Source organism: Meriones unguiculatus, chromosome 17, assembly GCF_030254825.1.
Source record: "Meriones unguiculatus strain TT.TT164.6M chromosome 17, Bangor_MerUng_6.1, whole genome shotgun sequence".
Lineage (NCBI taxonomy): Eukaryota > Metazoa > Chordata > Mammalia > Rodentia > Muridae > Meriones > Meriones unguiculatus.
In genome coordinates, this window is record NC_083364.1 from 17381780 (window position 1) to 17399443 (window position 17664).

The 17664-nt window shown below is 58.8% G+C and overlaps 3 protein-coding genes across 5 annotated transcripts; 2 read left to right on the plus strand and 1 right to left on the minus strand.

Annotated features, from left to right (window-relative positions):
- The first annotated feature begins 11 nt into the window (after positions 1-11).
- Positions 12-6327, plus strand: Sf3a2 (splicing factor 3a subunit 2). Of its 3 annotated transcripts, none has more exons than XM_021648926.2 (9): positions 12-144; positions 3033-3196; positions 3311-3382; positions 4147-4193; positions 4457-4566; positions 4942-4991; positions 5066-5206; positions 5306-5374; positions 5452-6327. In XM_021648926.2, exons 2-9 carry the CDS (start codon positions 3071-3073, stop codon positions 6229-6231), a joined length of 1395 nt encoding a protein of 464 aa, XP_021504601.1. In that variant the 5' UTR covers positions 12-144; positions 3033-3070; the 3' UTR covers positions 6232-6327. The 3 variants fall into 3 exon arrangements, with proteins under 3 accessions (XP_021504601.1, XP_021504598.1, XP_021504599.1); XM_021648923.2 differs by lacking the exon at positions 12-144 and adding an exon at positions 374-518; XM_021648924.2 differs by lacking the exon at positions 12-144 and adding an exon at positions 407-533.
- A 90-nt stretch (positions 6328-6417) lies between these two features.
- On the plus strand, positions 6418-9251 carry Amh (anti-Mullerian hormone). Its single transcript, XM_021648850.2, has 5 exons — positions 6418-7047; positions 7328-7470; positions 7661-7766; positions 7856-8018; positions 8120-9251. The coding sequence occupies exons 1-5, from the start codon at positions 6648-6650 to the stop codon at positions 8976-8978; spliced, it is 1671 nt and encodes a 556-aa protein (XP_021504525.1). The 5' UTR covers positions 6418-6647; the 3' UTR covers positions 8979-9251.
- A 475-nt stretch (positions 9252-9726) lies between these two features.
- Jsrp1 (junctional sarcoplasmic reticulum protein 1) lies at positions 9727-13058 on the minus strand. The gene is made up of 6 exons (XM_021648855.2): positions 12941-13058; positions 12633-12670; positions 11697-11802; positions 11230-11409; positions 10383-10459; positions 9727-10267 (listed from the first exon to the last, which is right to left on the minus strand). Exons 1-6 carry the CDS (start codon positions 13056-13058, stop codon positions 9791-9793), a joined length of 996 nt encoding a protein of 331 aa, XP_021504530.1. The 3' UTR covers positions 9727-9790.
- Positions 13059-17664: the final 4606 nt, after the last annotated feature.

Sequence of the window (17664 nt, forward strand, 5' to 3'; positions counted from 1 at the left end):
TCCCGGCCGCCGTCCTCCGCGAAGCCGCAACTAGCGCCACAAAAGTCTCAGGGAGCGACCCCGGAAGTCCCGGCAGGACTACTGCGCCTGCGCGCTGCGTGGCGCTCGTTGTCGCGTCGGCGCAGTTGGTCACGGAGGCGGAAGGTAAGGGAATCTGCCGTCCTTAAGCAACCGTCAGACACACCGCACGGGAGGTGTCGAGCTAGGTTCATAGCCGCCCGCGAAGAGCGGAGCGCACTCCCGGGCCGCCGAAACCTAACGTCTCCGTCCTGCCGCGATAGTTCACACTTAACGGCGGAGAGACAGGGAGGGAGGGGGAACGCGCGTGCGCACTTCGTGCCCCGGCGCTCCTTTCCTTCGCGCCTCCTGAAGCGGCGCCCGTCAGCCGGGCATGCGCACACGCGGAACTCCGCGGTCTTTGCTCCCGGAAGTGATTGCGTAGTCGGCTGTGCGCGTGCGCACACTGAAGTCGTGGCCATCGCGGAGGCAGAGCCCGGGCAGCGCGGCTCTGGGCGCGGGTGAGGAGCCAGGCGGTGCGTTGGTGGCGGCTGACCCGGCTGCGGTCCGCCGGAAGGGGGGTTGGGAGCGGGAGCGTGGGGCCGGCCGGGACGGCGGCGGCGCCCGCTCCTCTCAGGCTTGGCGCGCTCTCGCGAGGCCCGTTGGGTATCTAGCGGGATCGCGGGTTTCTGTGTCGCTTCGGTGGCCGCCGGGGTGCCTCGGGCTCTCGGAGTCTCTTTCCATTTTCTTATTTTTCCTTTTATTACTTTCTTTCTTTTTTTTTTTTTCCGAGACAGTGTTTCTCTGTAGCCCTGGCTGTCCTGGACTCGCTCTGGCCTCGAACACAGAGATCCGCCTGCCTCTGTCTCTTAAGCGCCGGGATTAAAAGTGTGCGCCACCACGGCCTGGCACCTTGGAGTATGTTTGTTTAATTATTATCATTGTTTACTTATTATTTATGCAGCATTCTGCGTGTGTGTGCGCCTGCGCACCAGAAGAAGGCATCAGGTCTCACTATAGATGGTGATGAGCCACAATGTGGTTGCTGGGAATTGAACCCAGGACCTTTGCAGAACAGCCTGTGCTCTTCCTAACCTCCCAGCCAGCTCTCCAGCCCACCTTGGAGTATCTTTTGATCTTGGTTGCCCCAGTTTTTCTTTTTGTTAGTCAGAACCCTGGTTGCCCCCACCCACTGGAGTAGGTTTATTGTTGGGATTAAAAGGTAACTGTATATCCACTAAAAAGCGATTCATCTTTGTTCCAGGCCATTATCTTCACAAATGCTACTTTTCTTTCCCTGTTGATTGTTTATCAGTAATCTTATGATGGTCCTGTAGGTCTCATGTCTTCTATCCGTTCCTCCTCTTGTTTCAGGCTTCACTTGTGTGCCCTCCGGTCATAAGCAGAACTTTTAACTTATTTCAGACAGGCTCTTACTACATAATTGTGGCTGACCTGGAACTCTGTGAACCAGGCTGTCCTCCAGCTCACATACGTTGTCATGCCTCTGCCTCCGGAGTACTGGGATTTACAGCACATGCTACCACACCTGGCTGTTTGATTTGTTCACTGCGGCCTACTGTATGAAGGTGTGGTCAGCTGTGGTCTTGTTGGCCTCTGTAGTCAGGAAGCAGAAAGATAAGTGCTTTCCCGTGTTTGTTTCTCTGCTTATGTGTTTGCCTGTGTGAGTGTGGTACCCACAGAGTCCGGAACGGGATGTCAGATCCCCTGGAGCTGGAGCTGGTGGTTTTGAGCCGCCCAGTTTAAGAGCTAGGAACTGGACGGCAGGTCCTGTGTAAGAGCAGCAAGTGTTTGTAACCATTGAGCCATCTTGCCAGCCCACCCACCCCCTTATCTTTTATCTGAGATGGGGTCTCACTGCACAGCCAAGTCTGGTTTCTGACTAACCCAGATGTCCTCTACCTCTACCTCGGCCTGAGATAAGGGCCTAATGAAAGGTGTACACCACCGTGCCCCCACCTTTTCCTGTGTTTTCTGAGGCTGGAAACCGCGTGGGCTGAGGAGGTGGCTCAGCTGTGCGATGTTGCAAAACTGCTCCAGACACATACATACACCACCCTCAGGCACTCATCCTAGAGGTCCTCGTGAATACTGGATGAGTGCTCCAGCCCTGAGTTGTACCCTCAAGCAGGTGGCTGGGTACCCCATCTCTCCAGGAAGGATGGTCAGGAGTCTTGTGCTTTGGGGAGTTGTTTCCGCCAGGGACTGGAGCAGTTTCCACCCTGCCGCTACTTCTCTCACCCGAGAACCCGACTCCGCCACCCCTGCAACTCTGCTCTCACGCCTGGCTAACTCCCTCTGTGGGAGTGTCTCCTGGCGGCTTTCGAAGACGCAGGCGATGCATCTCTTCAGTCCTTGTGTGGCTGAGTATGGCACAGCTCCAGCAGGCTGGTCCTGCCCCACATCTTCAGTGCATATCCTCTCAACCATCGCGGCATCTCTGGAGTCCCTGCTCTGGCCTCTTCTTCCTTCGGGGCTGATGTCAGGGTCTGCATGCTCAGCAAGCACTTGTGACGATGTAGATAGTCGGAAGCCTGGCCCTGAGATTCTTGGCCATGCCTACAAAGCCCCCTTTGCTGTATGAGGCTCCAGTCCTTGATGACAAGAACACCCTCCACTTGTCTCCTGGGTGCTGTCTGAGTTTACCTCTGGGTTTAAACCAAGGGCCTGGGGCAGGCACTGAGTCGTCTGTAAAGTATCCACTGTCAGAGAACACTGCAGGAGGCTCTGGCTGAGCCTCAGGTGGGACCCTTGGTACAGAGCATTGAGTGCTCTCTGGAGGGCAGACTAGGAAAAACTCCACGTGGCCTGTGTGGCCTGTTGGGGAGAGGGATCCTTCCATTCTAGCAGGGGCTGTCGGAGCATGGGCAGTATAGAGTTCTAGGACAGCCGGGACTACATAGATGGTAATAGTGGCTCATACCTGTAGTTGCAGCATTTGGAGGATGGAGTTCAAGACCAGGGTGGCCCGTTTGCCTGCGGTGTTCTGAGCCTTACTCTCCTTGCTTCTCCAGGTTTTTTTCCTGTCCTCTAAAGTCGCCAGGCCTGCACCATGGACTTTCAGCACCGACCTGGAGGCAAGACTGGGAGTGGGGGCGTGGCCTCCTCCTCCGAGAGCAACCGGGACCGGAGGGAGCGGCTGCGGCAGCTGGCCCTTGAAACCATCGACATCAACAAGGTGGTGTTTGGAGGAGGGTGATGCCCCCGCACCTATACACCTCCCTCCCACGCCTCAGTCCCCAGTTCCCAGGGCCAGGCTGTGTGGTGTAATGGTGCGTCTCTCCTCTCCCAGGACCCGTATTTTATGAAGAACCACCTGGGGTCCTATGAGTGCAAACTCTGCCTGACCCTGCATAACAATGAGGTATGTGCTGCTACCTTTGTGCGCGAGTGTGTGACTCTGCGAGCCTCGCGCCAGCCCAGAGGGGCTCTCGATCAGTGTTGGTCTGGCTTGGTTGAACTTCTTTTCTCTCAGCACTGGGGATTCACCCTGGCCCTCAGTGCTGCCCCTGAGCTGCGGTACACCCAGTCCAGTTGCTGAGGCAGGCTCTCACTGTGCAGCTCTGACCAGCCTGGAGCTCACTGCAGGCCTGGCTGGATGCCAGCTCCCCTTCTGTCCTGTTCCTTTCACTGTCTTTGGTATCAAAGCGGGAGTTAGCACGCTTGATCTGAGAATGTCCTTATAAATAGTAATGTGTGCCAGGGCAGCAGCGCGGCTTCCCCATTTGGGGGTTCAGGGAGGGGATGTAGCTATTCTCCTTTTCTCTGGGGAGAGGACTCTGGAATCCGTTGGTAGTTCGGGAAGTCACCTCCTCCCCCTTCTTCACTAAATGACCAACCGATCAGCAGTGGATGACACATGTGTTGAAAATGGGGACCGGTTGAGGTGCCAGGCAGTGGGTGCTGAGCAGTGTCCTAGGCCCCACCCCTTTGTCGGGAGCTCCCCCAGGCAGCCGCCGTTCCTGGTGATGTTTGGAGTGTGCTGGTTTGACCACAGAGGGGTTCCCGGGAAGTGGTGAGTGCCAAGGCGAGCCCCTGTCTCCCCAGTGCAGCGCAGCCGCTGCGTCCCCTGAAGGCTCTCAGGCTCCACCCAGCTCCAGGCCACATTTGTCTCCTTTCTCTCTGCAGGGGAGCTACCTGGCCCATACCCAAGGGAAGAAACATCAAACTAACCTGTGAGCCCCTACAATATTGCCACTCGAGGGGAGCCCTTGCTTGGGGTGGGCTAATGGGAGAGGAGGGAAAAGGCCCCCTGCATCTGGATGCTCTGCCCAGTGTTTCGGCCTGACCGGCTCAGTGCAGAGCAGATGGCTGAAGAGCAAGGACAGCGGCAGACACGGAGGCGGGGCGGGGCGGGGTGGGCACCTCTGGCACCTGGGTGCTTGGCCTTGGTGGCTGTTGGTGGTTCACGAACTGACATGACATCTCCTGTGTGCAGGGCCCGGCGAGCTGCCAAGGAGGCCAAGGAGGCCCCCGCCCAGCCTGCCCCGGAGAAGGTCAAGGTAGAGGTGAAGAAGTTTGTCAAGATTGGCCGCCCTGGCTACAAAGGTGGGTTTGTGGGTGTGTGGCGGCCTGCCCACGGTTGTCGGCTGTGGCATGAATGAGCCCAAGGCCTGGGCACCGGATATACCCCCTCCCCAGGATGCAGCCACCGCTTTCTCTGTCCTCCCTGCATGTGTTGCCAGGGGCCCCGTGTGGCCAGTGAGCACCTATCCCCGCTCCCATAGCCCCTCAGCAGAGAAGCCCCTGGGTGACCTGCCTGGCAGGAAGCCATGTTCCCAAGAGCCGCCTTTGGCAAGCAGGGTGCCGGGGAGGCTGTGCCACAGCACCACATAGGGCTGCTGCGCTCTGCCGAGGCCTTCCCTACTGTGGGGCCAGAGAGGCCAGGCCTTGCATACGTGACAGACCCGTCCTGTGTTACAGTGACCAAGCAGAGGGACACAGAGATGGGCCAGCAGAGCCTGCTGTTCCAGGTGAGTTGGGGCCAATCAGGTGGACCGGACACCTGGGTGGAGGTGGTGCCAACACTGCTGTGCGCATCCCACAGATTGACTATCCTGAGATCGCAGAGGGCATCATGCCACGCCACCGCTTCATGTCTGCCTACGAGCAGAGGATTGAGCCCCCGGACCGCCGCTGGCAGTACCTGCTCATGGCCGCTGAGCCCTACGAGACCATCGCCTTCAAGGTAATCACACTGTGGGACAGGAGGGCGGCTAGACCCAGCCCCAGCTGTCTGTCCATCCAGCCCTCCCTGGGGTGCTGCAGCCTCTGACTCCTCCTCCAGGTGCCAAGCCGGGAGATTGACAAGGCTGAGGGCAAGTTCTGGACCCATTGGAACCGAGAGACTAAGCAGGTACGGTGCCCAGGCCGTGGATGGTGCCCATCCCTACCCCCACCCTTGTGATACTGACCCGCCCTCCCCCCTTGCAGTTTTTTCTTCAGTTCCACTTTAAGATGGAGAAGCCCCCGGCCCCGCCCAGCCTCCCAGCGGGACCCCCAGGTGTCAAGCGGCCCCCACCCCCACTCATGAATGGCCTTCCTCCTCGCCCACCGCTCCCTGATGCCTTGCCGCCACCTCCTCCTGGTGGCCTGCCCCTCCCCCCCATGCCCCCTACTGGGCCTGCCCCCTCTGGCCCCCCTGGACCTCCCCAGATGCCCCCACCAGCTCCTGGGGTGCATCCCCCAGCCCCAGTAGTCCACCCACCCACATCTGGAGTCCATCCACCAGCTCCTGGGGTGCACCCGCCAGCCCCAGTGGTCCACCCACCCACATCTGGGGTCCATCCACCAGCTCCTGGGGTGCACCCGCCAGCCCCTGGGGTCCATCCCCCAGCCCCTGGGGTGCACCCACCTGCCCCTGGGGTCCATCCCCCAGCCCCTGGGGTGCACCCACCTGCCCCTGGGGTGCACCCTCCCCCAACATCTGCAGTGCATCCTCAGGCTCCGGGAGTACACCCCCCCGCCCCTGCAGTCCACCCTCAGGCCCCTGGGGTCCATCCCCCAGCCCCTGGGATCCACCCTCAGGCACCAGGGGTGCACCCCCAGCCTCCTCCTGGGGTCCACCCTGCTGCCCCTGGGGTCCACCCTCAGCCCCCAGGAGTTCACCCTTCAAACCCTGGGGTGCACCCAGCTCCTATGCCCCCCATGCTAAGGCCTCCCCTTCCTTCAGAGGGCCCTGGGACCATGCCTCCCCCTCCCCCAGGCAACTGAGCAGTTGCCCCGCGTGTGTGGTCTTTTCCCATGGCCAGTCCTTGGAAGGTTTTCTATTTTGTCCTGTCCTGTGCCTATTAAACAGCCTCCCCCGTGTCTCGGTGTCTGCAGTGTGTTTCTGGTGGGGGTGGGTACTGCTCGCCTGTGTTGAAGACGTGGTGACCCGGGCCTGAAGGTCCTCCAGGTGGGCTCTAGGCGGATGGGAGCTACCCAAGGACAGTTCTGCCCTCTGCAGTTGGGGGCCCAGCTCTGAGGACAGAAAGCCCTTTGAGAAGGCTGCCTCCCACCTGCCGGGCGTGCAGGGCGCCAGACACGGGCCCCCAAGGTCACCTCCGGAGCTGATAGAGGTGTCCCTCCCAGGAGCTCAGGCTCAGCCCTACATAAGAGCAGGGTCGCCCAACCCTTGCTGCACCACCATGCAGAGGTCACCCCTCTCTCTGCTAGCACTACTGCTGGCCCTGGGGCCTGTGTCACAGGCTGAGACCCCCGAAGAGCTGGCGCCCAGCACCAGGGGCCTCATCTTCCTGGAGGATGGACTCTGGCCTCCCAGCAGTGCCCCAGAGCCCTCATGCCTGGTGAGCCTGAGAGGACAGGGGAACACCAGCAAGGCTTCCCTGAGGGTGGTCGGGGGCCTGGACAGCTACGAGCATGCCTTCCTGGAGGCTGTACGGGAATCTCACTGGGAGCCCCAAGACCGGGCTACTTTTGGAGTCTGCAGTCCTGGCTCCCAGGCCACCCTGGCAGCGCTGCAGCACCTGGGGGCCTGGCTGCGGGAGACCGGGACACAGCAGTTCCTGGCCCTGCATCTGGCTGAAGGTATGTGGTGGCTCAGTACCCTTGTACCCTGGGGCTGTGGGCAGTCCCCCTGCTTGGCTGCCAGGCAGAGCCGCGAAGACCACCGTGGCAGGGCACACTCCAGCGGTCACCCCTTCCCAGACAGGCAGACAACCAAGCAGGGCCCCCGGCCACCGTGTCCCTTCAGCAAGACCCTTTGATGAGGATCTTTCAGGCGCACGTGGTCCCAGAAGATCCCCAGTCTAGCTGAGGGACTGTAGGACAGACTTACTGACTCGGTTGCCCCCGCGTTTGCCCGCAGTGCTATGGGAGCCCACTCTGTTGCTGAAGTTCCAAGCGCCTCCACCCGGGGAGGCCAGGCCTTGGGAGCAGGCCCTGCTGGTGCTGTACCCTGGCCCCGGGCCCCAGGTCACAGTCACAGGGGCTGGACTGCAGGGCCCTCAGGTACCAGAGAGCTAGCTGCACGGGGCCATCCCTCCACAGCGCTCTGTTGGGGGCGGGGAAGGAACTGCTCCGCCTGATGGAAGGTTCTTGGGGTCTGGAGTTCAACTGGGAGTCCACTGCCAGTGGGGGGGGGGGGTGCCTGTGGCCTGGCCATCCCCGGTCCCAGCTGAGTGAGTCCCTGTGTCCACAGAGCCTCTGTCCGACCCCAGACACCCGCTTTTTGGTGCTGGCCGTGGACTTCCCAGAGAGGGCCTGGAGCGGCCCTGGTCTGGCCCTAACCTTTCAGCCTCACAGAGGTAGGCAGGCCCGGGCGGAGGGGCGGGGACAGCGTGGAAGGAGGCGGCCCTTAGCCCCGCCCCCAGCCAGCAGTGCCCACCCTCCGCAGGTGCCATCCTGAGCATTGCCCAGCTGCAGGCCTTTCTGTTTGGCTCTGACTCCCGCTGTTTCACGCGCATGACTCCCACCCTGCTGCTGCCACCTGCCGGGCCGTCACCGTCACCGCAGCCAGCGCTCGGCCAGCTAGACACCAAGCCTTTCCCACAGCCGAGGTGCGCTCAGGGCTGGAGAGATGCCTCCGCAATGGGGGGGGGAGGGGGGAGGGCGGCGCAGCCTCCCGTGTTCACAATTGGCCCACTGCATTCTGTTCCAGCCTGTCCCTAGAGGCGGAGGACCTGCCACACAGCTCTGACCCCTTCCTAGAGACCCTCACCCGCCTGGTCCATGCCCTGCGGGGGCCCCTGACCCGGGCCTCGCACACACGCCTGGCCCTGGACCCTGACAAGCTGGCCAGCTTCCCGCAGGGCCTGGTCAACCTGTCGGACCCCGCGGCGCTGGAACGCCTGCTGGATGGGGAGGAGCCCCTGCTGCTGCTGCTGCCACCCGCGGCGGCCACCGCGGGAGCGCCCACGCCGCCGCACGGCCCCACTTCCGCTCCCTGGGCGGCCGGCCTGGCCCGCAGGGTGGCTGTGGAGCTGCAGGCGGCGGCCGCGGAGCTGCGGGACCTCCCGGGACTGCCCCCCGCCGCGCCCCCGCTGCTGTCGCGGCTGCTGGAGCTGTGCCCCAACGGCTCCCGCGACTCCCGCAGCCCCGGGGACCCGCTGCGCGCCCTGCTGCTGCTGAAGGCGCTCCAGGGCCTCCGCGCCGAGTGGCGCGGGCGGGAAGGGCGCGGGAGGCCCGGCCGCAGCGCGGGGACGGCGGCCGGAGGGCTGTGCGCGCTGCGCGAGCTGAGCGTGGACCTGCGCGCCGAGCGCTCCGTCCTCATCCCTGAGACCTACCAGGCCAACAACTGCCAAGGCGCCTGCGCGTGGCCGCAGTCCGACCGCAACCCCCGCTACGGGAACCACGTGGTGCTGCTGCTGAAGATGCTGGCCCGCGGGGCCGCCCTAGGGCGCGTCCCCTGTTGCGTGCCCACTGCCTACGCTGGCAAGCTCCTCATCAGCCTGTCCGAGGAGCGCATCAGCGCGCACCACGTCCCCAACATGGTGGCCACTGAGTGCGGCTGCCGGTGACGCCCGCCCTGCCCCCGGTCAGTGTCCCAATAAAGATCAGCAAACGCTCAGTTGGGGTGTCTGTGGGTGGTGGGGCCTCCTGTCACCTCTCTCTTCCCCACCCACAGCCACACACCCATGGGGAAGCTCTCGGTCCCCAGGTCCGCATCACTTTACTCTTTTCCAGACAGGATTTCTCTGCGTTGCCCTGGCTACGCCGGAGCTCAACAGGCTGGCCTCCAGCTCAGAGAGCCACCTGCCTCTGCCTCTCCACTGCTGGCATTAAACTCCTGGACCCTGTTACTTTTTCAATCAATTGATCTGTGTATGTGGAGGGGAAGGTGTCTGGCTGGAAGGAAGTTGAGGCAGGAGAAACGCCTGAACCTACAGAGCAAAACTGTTTCATAAAAACCAAAAATGGAAGCTGGAGAATGAATCAGGAGCAAAGGACACTTGCATATCCCAACACACACACACACACACACACACACACACACCTCTTAAAAAACCAAGCACCATGTCAAGTGTAGCTGTCAGCACTCTGGAGGTAGAGACAGGAAAATCAGGGCCTAAGCCAGGCCTGGCTGCGCATGCTGAGACAGTTGCATAGCACAGAGATGGAGGTCAGAGGTCAACTAACGGCGTCCCTTCTCTCTCTCCCTCTGGAGTGGGTCAAGGGATGGAACTCGGATAGCCCCTCTTTACATCTCGCTGACCCCATCTCCGGCTCCTCCACCCTCAGGGTCCAGGCACAAAGGGGCCGTCGCCACACAGGCTTTATTCCTGGGGCTTCAGGGACAGGGGAGGTGGGATCCACGCCGGGACATGGGGGGTCAGTCTCGCCCCTTTCCCCCACGGTGCTTCTGTCTGGGCCGGTCGTCGTGGTCACGGCGTCTCTGGGGAGCCCAGGCCTGCCGCTTGTCACGCCCCAGGTCCCTGGAGTCCCGCCTCCATGGCCGATGGCCTCCTTCCCGCCCCTCCCAGCGCCTGGGCAGGGGTTGGCGGGGCTCCCTGGTGGCCCCTGGCCTCTCCTCTCTCCTTGGCTTCTCCCGCCTTGGTTTCTCCTTCTTCAGCTTCTCCTCTTTCCTTGGCTTCTCCTTCCGAGGCTTCTCCTGGGTCCCTCGGTCCCCGAGGGGTGAGCGTTCCTCCCCGGAGGCGTCCGGAGAGGATCCCCCAGGCTCCTCCTGGGTTTCTGTAGCCTCCGGGCTCCCAGGACGCTCAGGCCTGTCCAGCATCTGTGCTTGGGTCTGGGGTGGCCCAGGCGTGGGCTCGGGAGGCCTGGATGGGGGCACTGAGGGTGGGGGCTTAGGCTGCAGGGAGACAAAGCGGGGTCCTAGGGTCCCTGCCTACCTCCCCCACAGGCCCAGCCTCCTTCTCCCTGAATGGGTAGCCCCGTCGGGTGAAAACGCTGGGAGAAAGGCTTACCGGAGGTGACGCTGGCTTCTTGGGTGGAGAGCTGGGCAGGACCCACTGCTGGGGGGCAGGCTCCCCAGCCACTGCGTCTGAAAATCAGTCAGTCTGGGCTGGAGGATGGGGAGGGGCACATCCACCTCTTCCTCCCCCTCCCTCCCAGAACTCCACTCTCGGCATGGCTCAAGCTGCAGCCATCAACTCCAGCTTCCCAGGGAGCTGCAGCCCAGATACGCCAACCTCTTTCTAGAGACCTTGCTCCCTCTCTGTTTATTCCCCCTGTGGAGTGGCCATTGTCTCCCCACCCAAGCTGCACTGGGGGGGGGGGGGCTAGTGATTCTCTGCCCCAGGGTGGGGTGTGGGTCCCTTCTCTAATGAAGGAGTGGAAGAGCCATATATGCCTGTCATCCTGGCTGGAGAGATGCCATGAGACCCAGGCTAGCCTGTGCTACCAAGTGAGCCCAAAAGCCAGAGCTCAAGGTGTGTTCTTGCCATCCTAGTTCTTGGGAGGTCAAAGCAGGAGGCCAGCCTGGGCTACCTGAGAGTTTTGTCTGGAAAAAACAACAAAACAAAACTGGTGGTGGCGGCACACACCCTTATGCCAGCAGTTAGGAGGCATATTTCTGTGAGTTTGAGGTCAGCCAGGGCCTGGTTGTGAAAACTCAAGGCAGACACCATAAGGCTGGAAGGCCACGTGTGACCCTGGGACTCACAGGCCATTCCCACCCACCGGGGAGAGAGGCCCGAGCTCAGGAGCAAGGAGGCACAGCCTGGCCAAAAGCGGGGGAATCCGCCCCACCCCTCGGAGTGTTCCCGCGCTCCCGCTCCTGCGCAGGCTCACTCGCGGCCCCGCAGAGCTTACCCCAACACAGCTGGAGGGCCGATCCCAGCAGCGCCACCAGCGAGGCCAGCACCAGGCACTTGTTGAGCGTCAGGTCTCCCCAGGGCAGCTCGTCGTCTCTGGGTGGCGCGGGCGGCGGTGGGGGCGGCTTCAGGGGGGGCGCAGCCTGCGACTTCTTACGCGCGGGAACGCTCCGGGGGCCTGCGGGACAAGCGTGGGTCGGTAGGTCGCCTGGGGATGCTGACCCGGCTGGCGGGGCGCACACCACCGCGACCTGGGGATGCTGACCCGGCGGGGCGCACACCACCACCACCCCCTGGGGATGCTGACCCCCGCGCCCGGCGCACATCACCGCCCCCTGGCCCCGGGGCGCACACCACTGCCCCCTGGAGATGCTGACCCGCGCGCCTGGGGCGCACACCACCGCCCCCTGGGGATGCTGACCCAGAGAGGCGCACACCACCGCACCCTGGCCCCAGCAGACCCACTTGCTGCAGCCTTGCTGGTTCCTGCGCTCTCCTTGGCCGCGAGCTCTTTTTCCATCTTCTTGGCCCCGCCGTCTGCAGCGCCAGCAGTCACAGGGTCCTGAAGGACCTGCAGGGCGCGGGGAGACAGTCCAGATGTCTTCTGGGGAGGGGGCTGAGGAGCGCCACCTCCCCACAAGTGAGCTGGAGTGACTCATTCTGCAATCCCAACCCTCAGGAGGCTGAGTCAGGAGGATTGCCTGGAGCTGAATGCCAGCCCGAGCGTCAGTTAGACTCCTGTCTCTAAAGATCAGAAAGGAGGGGCCCAGCCGAGCGGGGAGCGGCCCGCTCGCAGGGCTAACAGCCCCGGGAGCCACCTAGTGGGAGGAGAAAAGACGAGCAGAAACAATTATATATGTATGCATAGGTGTGAATATTCATATCTGGACATATGAATATTCATACATACAACTACATTAGCGTCTGGGTAGCGGTCTCAGCGGCTAGTGCACCGGCTGCTTCTGCAGAGGAGCTGGGTTCGAGTCCCAGCTCCCACATGGTTGCTCAGTCTCTTGTGACACCTTCCAGGAGGAGATACAGCGCTCGCTTCTGGCTTCTGCGGGCGTGAGGTACACATTCATGCAGACAAAACACATAAAGTAATAAAAATGAAGGGAAAAAAACTTTAAAGGAGTGTGGGGTTACAGTGTGCCCAGCAGGCAGGACACCCAAGGCTCCGATCTCCATGGTCACATAAACCAGGTGTGGCACAGCTGTTATCCAGTCCCTAAGGGCAGGGGAGGCAGGAGGCTCAGAAGTCAGGCTCATGCTTGAGGTTTGGGTTTGAAGGCAGCCTGGGTCACCTTAACTCAGAGAGAGAGAGAGAGAGAGAGAGAGAGAGAGAGAGAGAGGAGTGCTTTTGTCAGCCTGTCCCCAATACCCAGGGCCACAGCTCCTCACCTGTGTCCAGCTGTTAGAGTCGGCTGGCCTGGATGTCCCTGTAGGTGAAATGAGGAAGAAGGTTGGATATTCACCCCCTCTGACCAATCCCATCTTTCCCTACTTTGCCGGGTAATGAGTGATCACAGCTTCCATGTCAGATGGCAGGGACATGGGGCTCAGAGGTGCCTTTGCCCAAAGGCATGCGCCTCATTGTGGATGCCAGTCTGTGCAACCAGCCCCTGGAACAGGAGGTCGTGGCGGACAGAGCCCAGCTCTGAGTCCTGCCCGTGCTGGCTGGGCCAGCAGCTTCTCAAGGGTCACGGTACCTCTTGCCTTGCCGTCTGGCCGCCGGCCTGGAGCTGGCTCCTCCAGGAAGGAGAGGTCGTCACTGGGGAGGCAGCTGCCCAGACCCCCGTCCAGATCCTCCAAGCCCCTGGTTGCCATGGAGACTGGAAGATGGGCAGGGAGACATGATGTGGCCTTGCGGGATCTCTGTCTTCACTCCCGCATGGCCTCAGCCCCACCTTGGGACCCCTCCCCCACCGCCCAGCCACTGGAGGGCCCCAGAACCCACAGAGCAACAAGGAAGGCAGCAGAGGCTCAGAGAGGGACAGAACCTATCCAAGGTCACACAGGAATGGACCCAAAGGCCCACACTGGAACCCCGCTCCCGTGGTCAGCTCATGTTCCCTGACACCATGGACTATTTTTATCCAGTGTTTAAAGCCATCGGGATGGGTCAGTCTGGAAGGCCAGCCCTCCCCAGGCCTTTGCTCCCAATCTACCCTTAGCTGGCCACCTAACTCTGAGACCTGACCTCCGCCTGACCCAGAACTTGGGGGGCTCCGGCGACCTGGCCTAGATGGCCCTCGCTGTGACAACGGAGGAGCAGGGAACAGGTCCTGCGGGTTTTCCGACCCCAACGCTGACCTTCCTCCGTTTCCACAGTGCTCATGGAGAAACTGAGAGCAGAGGCTGGGCAGGGATGAAGCCAGGCTCACGGCCTAGCTTCTGGGGAAGGCGGTGCTCCGTGGCCTCCGCCAGTGTCGACGTGGCCCCCATGCCCAGACGAAAACGCTTTGGAAACAGAGAAGGGATGGCCTGGGCGGGATGGCTCAGCACGCGGAAGAGCTCGCAGCTACGCCAGATGGTGTGACGTCGACCCCTCACCCCCCTTTACCCACACCCCACAGGAAGGAGGCTCCCCAGGTGGGCTCCTCACAACCACACATGCACCCCAGCGCTGAGCACCTCTGTGCGCACTCATGAAAAAAATAAACATTTCAGGATGTCACTTAAAAAACGACATAAAAGGGGCTGGAGAGATGGCTCGGTAGTTAAGAGCACTGGCTGCTCTTCTAGAGGTCCTGAGTTCAATACCCGGCACCCACAGGGCGGCTCACAGCCGTAACTCGGGTTCCAGGGACTCTAACATCCTCACACCTATGCACATAAAATAAGATTAAATACTTTCTAAAATTAAATAAAAAACAATTAAATAGAAAACAAATTAAACCATGGTAGGTTTTTCCCCATGGGGGAGGGGCCTAAAACACAGGAGAGGTGGGAGTTTGCCCTTACCTCTGTGTGTGTCAGGGGCGGTGGCCACCGGACCTGGAGACCCTCACGGACAGCAGAGATCCCTGCACCCAGCTCCGGAAACCCACACCTCCTCCAGCCTTCCCCACAGCCCCTCTTCCCCTGCAGCCTCCGAGCTGGGCCTGACAAACAGCGGACCGAAGGGTGGCCCTGACGGACAGCAGCAGGTGGCCGGGGACAGCTGGGGAACCAATTGGACAGAGCCAGGGAGCCAGGAGGAGGGGCTTCCATGCGTTCCCTGGCAGGGTGGCCGCCACCCCAACACCGGTCCACTGGCCGAGCGGCGAGCCACCCCTCCTCCAGCACACGGCCTCCACCTCCAGTGTCGAACTAGGCTTGTGCGAAGGCCACAGCCCGGCAGCCCCCCGCGTCTGTGACTCCAGCAGCAGCCATCCTGTTGTTGAGTTCTGTCTGGCTCATCCCTGCCCTGAGTTCCAGGGCCACTCACAACGGTTTGCCAGTGGCTCGCGCTGGATTGAACCCGGGGCCTCAACTCTTCCCTGGGCGTTCTAGGCTGGGCTCCAGCGCTGACCACGGCCCTGGCCCCTCGCTGGGGGTAGAATGGTAGGCCTTGTGGGTGCAGTACTTTGTCAGAGTTTATGCAGACTAGACTAAGGAACTGGAGTCAGGGGTGGCTCCCTGGGTGTGGACTCCTAGCACACGGGTAAACAAGGTTTTGTGAGGAATCCAGAGCCTGTGACAGCCCAGCTTGGAGCCTCAGCTTCCTCGTGTGCATGCGAAGCAGTATTTCAGGTAGAAGAGGGCTTCCTCCCCTAGGACTTCCTCAAGCAGAACACTTTGCCAAAGAGGGCCACTTGCTGGGGAGCCTGTGTTTTGCCCTGCAACACCCCAGGGCACTAAGGAACTGATTCATGATGACACATTCTGTTCATGACCTCATCATCTGCCCATGGAATTGCTTTGTCAATCAACGAGCCCAGCTCAGCCCAATCCAGCGGCCCGGAAACCGTGCCGTCAGTGTCAAAGCTGTCACTTTTTTATGTTTTGAACATTTGTATACTTAGTGTAAGTTCCCGCGCAGGTGCCTGTGCCACCGAGCTGGTGTGGCGGTCAGAGGCTGCCTTCTGGGACCCGGTTCCCCGGCTCAGGCCTTTGATCACATGGATTCCAGGGGTCCAAGTCCTTGCCGCCAACCAGCCGAACCTCGGAGGAGCCGGTCCGTGACCCTGGATGCTCTGACCTCAAAAGCGCAGCTTTTGCCTTTCAAGCTGGGTCACAGGCCTGCACCTCACAGCCAGCTTTTGTTTTGAGGCAGGGCCTCACGTAGCACAGGCTGGCCTAGAACCCACTAGCTGAAGATAGCTTTGAACTCCTGATCCTTCTGCCTTCACCCCCTGAGAGAAAGAATGGCAGGTGTGTGTGACCCTCCAGCTCGGGCCTTCAGGCTTTTTGCGGATGTCCGCACCATTGGACCACGCATGCTTTGAACATCACACAGCACCCACAGTATGTTTCTTTATTGAGACAGGGTTTCTCTGTGTAGCCCCGGCTGTCCTGGAGACAGCTCTGTAGACCAGGCTGGCCTCAACTCAGACGTCTACCTGCTCCTGCCTCCTAAGTGCTGGGATTCAACGCGTGCAGTACCACAGCTGGCTCTTCTATTGTTTTTATAAATTTATAATTTTATTTACAATTTATGTATGTGGTGCACACACATACATGGAGGCAAAACACTTAAAGACACAAATCTAATTATTTTTAAATAAAAGGGGAGGCAGGAGAGATGGCTCCGTGGCTAAGAGCACATACTGCCGCTCTTGCGAAGGCCCTGAGCGATTCTGATCACCCAAGCTGAGCTACATACAGCAGTCCATATTGTCAGTTTCCGGAGATCTGATACTTCTGGTCTTCTGACCCCTTCCCAGATCTTCTGGCTCCTGGGAATAGCCACACACATGACATACACACACACACACACACACACACACACACAAATGGTAAAGAGCTATGGTCATATGCTGCATTCAGATCAGATTTTCATTTTATTTGGATATTTAACACAAGGTGTTTTTCTTTTCTTTCTTTATTTCTTTTATTTATTTATTTATTTGCTATTTTTCCTTCCCAGATAGTGAGATACTTCATGAAACATGTGTTGACATTGAATGGAAGGGTCACCGGCTGCAGAACGTTAAGGTCATTCTGCTGCTGCCCTGTTGTTCATCACCAGGTGTTAGTAAGCCGGTGGAATTTATTGTAAACGAACGTGGAGGTACCTGCTTTGATTTCTAAAATACTGAAGTTCATTGACTGCAACTCATTAATTTCAACCCTGGAGAATAAATCTTGTTTTTTTTACTTTGTGTATTGCTCTTCAGATTGGTTGTATTCATTGCATAAGTGGCTTATACGGTTCTTTGAATGATTATTTCAGAGACATGGAGAAAAGCAAGATGAAATATTTTCTCACTCCTTTGAAAAACAGTGATAAAACTAAACATAATTATCTTTTTTTTTAAAGATTTATTTATTTTATGTATATGAGTGTCCTGTCTGCATTTACATCTGCCAGAAGAGGGAATCAGTTCACATTATAGATGGTTGTGAGCCACCATGTGGTTGCTGGGAGTTGAACTCATGACCTTTGGAAGAGCAGACAGTGCTCTTAACTGCTGAGCCATCTCTCCAGCCCCACATAATTATCTTTATTGATGTTTCCATTACAAGTCAATATTTTATCGATATTTTTATTAGGAATTTTCTATGAAAAAAATATATTATTAGACAATCGATTGGAAGGTAATTTGAAAACAGTGATTTATGAACCGCACCCCCGGTGCCATATTTTACAAGTGTATATTCACTCTTCAAAATTTAGACACAGGTTTACTTCAAGACCTTTCTTAAGGAGGTCGGACAGAAGACAAGCTTCAGACCCGTGCTCAGCAGCAGTATGAACAGCTGACACCTGCAGAGAGATGTCAGCTCATCATTAGTGCCACTTTATCAACACAGGGTACATCTTGAATCGTGAATACACACGTCATTTATCTACTGGAACAAAGCAATAACTTGTGAACCAACCACAAGCAACATTTTGATCATAGTGCTCTCAAATCAAATGCTCATTTTAACCAACTAAGTAAGCTATAAAAATATACTACCTCGGGGCTGGAGAGATGGCTCAGAGGTTAGGAGCACTGGCTGCTCTTCCAAAGGTCCTGAGTTCTATTCCCAGCGACCACATGGTGGCTCACAACCATCTAATGTGAGATCTGGCGCCCTCTGCTGGCGTGCAGGCAGAACACTGTATATGTGGTAAATAAATAAAAAATAAATCTTAAAAAATAAAATAAAATAAATATACTACCTCTCTAAAGACAGAGAGTAACCTACACTCAGTTTACTAGGGTAAACTCAGTTATCTAGCGTAAGCTCTGTGATCGGGATGTAAAGTGACTAGATGAACACATTATGTAATAAACATTTA

Bases quoted from the DNA above. Each gene is read 5' to 3' on its own strand.
- Amh (XM_021648850.2), top strand. From the start codon at position 6,648: ATGCAGAGGTCACCCCTCTCTCTGCTAGCACTACTGCTGGCCCTGGGG. The intron at 7,048-7,327 runs GTATGTGGTGGC...GTTTGCCCGCAG, and splicing joins GGCCCTGCATCTGGCTGAAG to TGCTATGGGAGCCCACTCTG. The intron at 8,019-8,119 runs GTGCGCTCAGGG...ATTCTGTTCCAG, and splicing joins AAGCCTTTCCCACAGCCGAG to CCTGTCCCTAGAGGCGGAGG.
- Sf3a2 (XM_021648926.2), top strand. From the start codon at position 3,071: ATGGACTTTCAGCACCGACCTGGAGGCAAGACTGGGAGTGGGGGCGTG. The intron at 3,383-4,146 runs GTATGTGCTGCT...TTCTCTCTGCAG, and splicing joins TGACCCTGCATAACAATGAG to GGGAGCTACCTGGCCCATAC. The intron at 5,207-5,305 runs GTAATCACACTG...CTCCTCCTCCAG, and splicing joins ACGAGACCATCGCCTTCAAG to GTGCCAAGCCGGGAGATTGA.
- Jsrp1 (XM_021648855.2), bottom strand. From the start codon at position 13,058: ATGGCAACCAGGGGCTTGGAGGATCTGGACGGGGGTCTGGGCAGCTGC. The intron at 11,803-12,632 runs GTGAGGAGCTGT...CGCGCCCTGCAG, and splicing joins ACTCTAACAGCTGGACACAG to GTCCTTCAGGACCCTGTGAC. The intron at 10,268-10,382 runs GTAAGCCTTTCT...GTCTCCCTGCAG, and splicing joins AGAAGCCAGCGTCACCTCCG to CCTAAGCCCCCACCCTCAGT.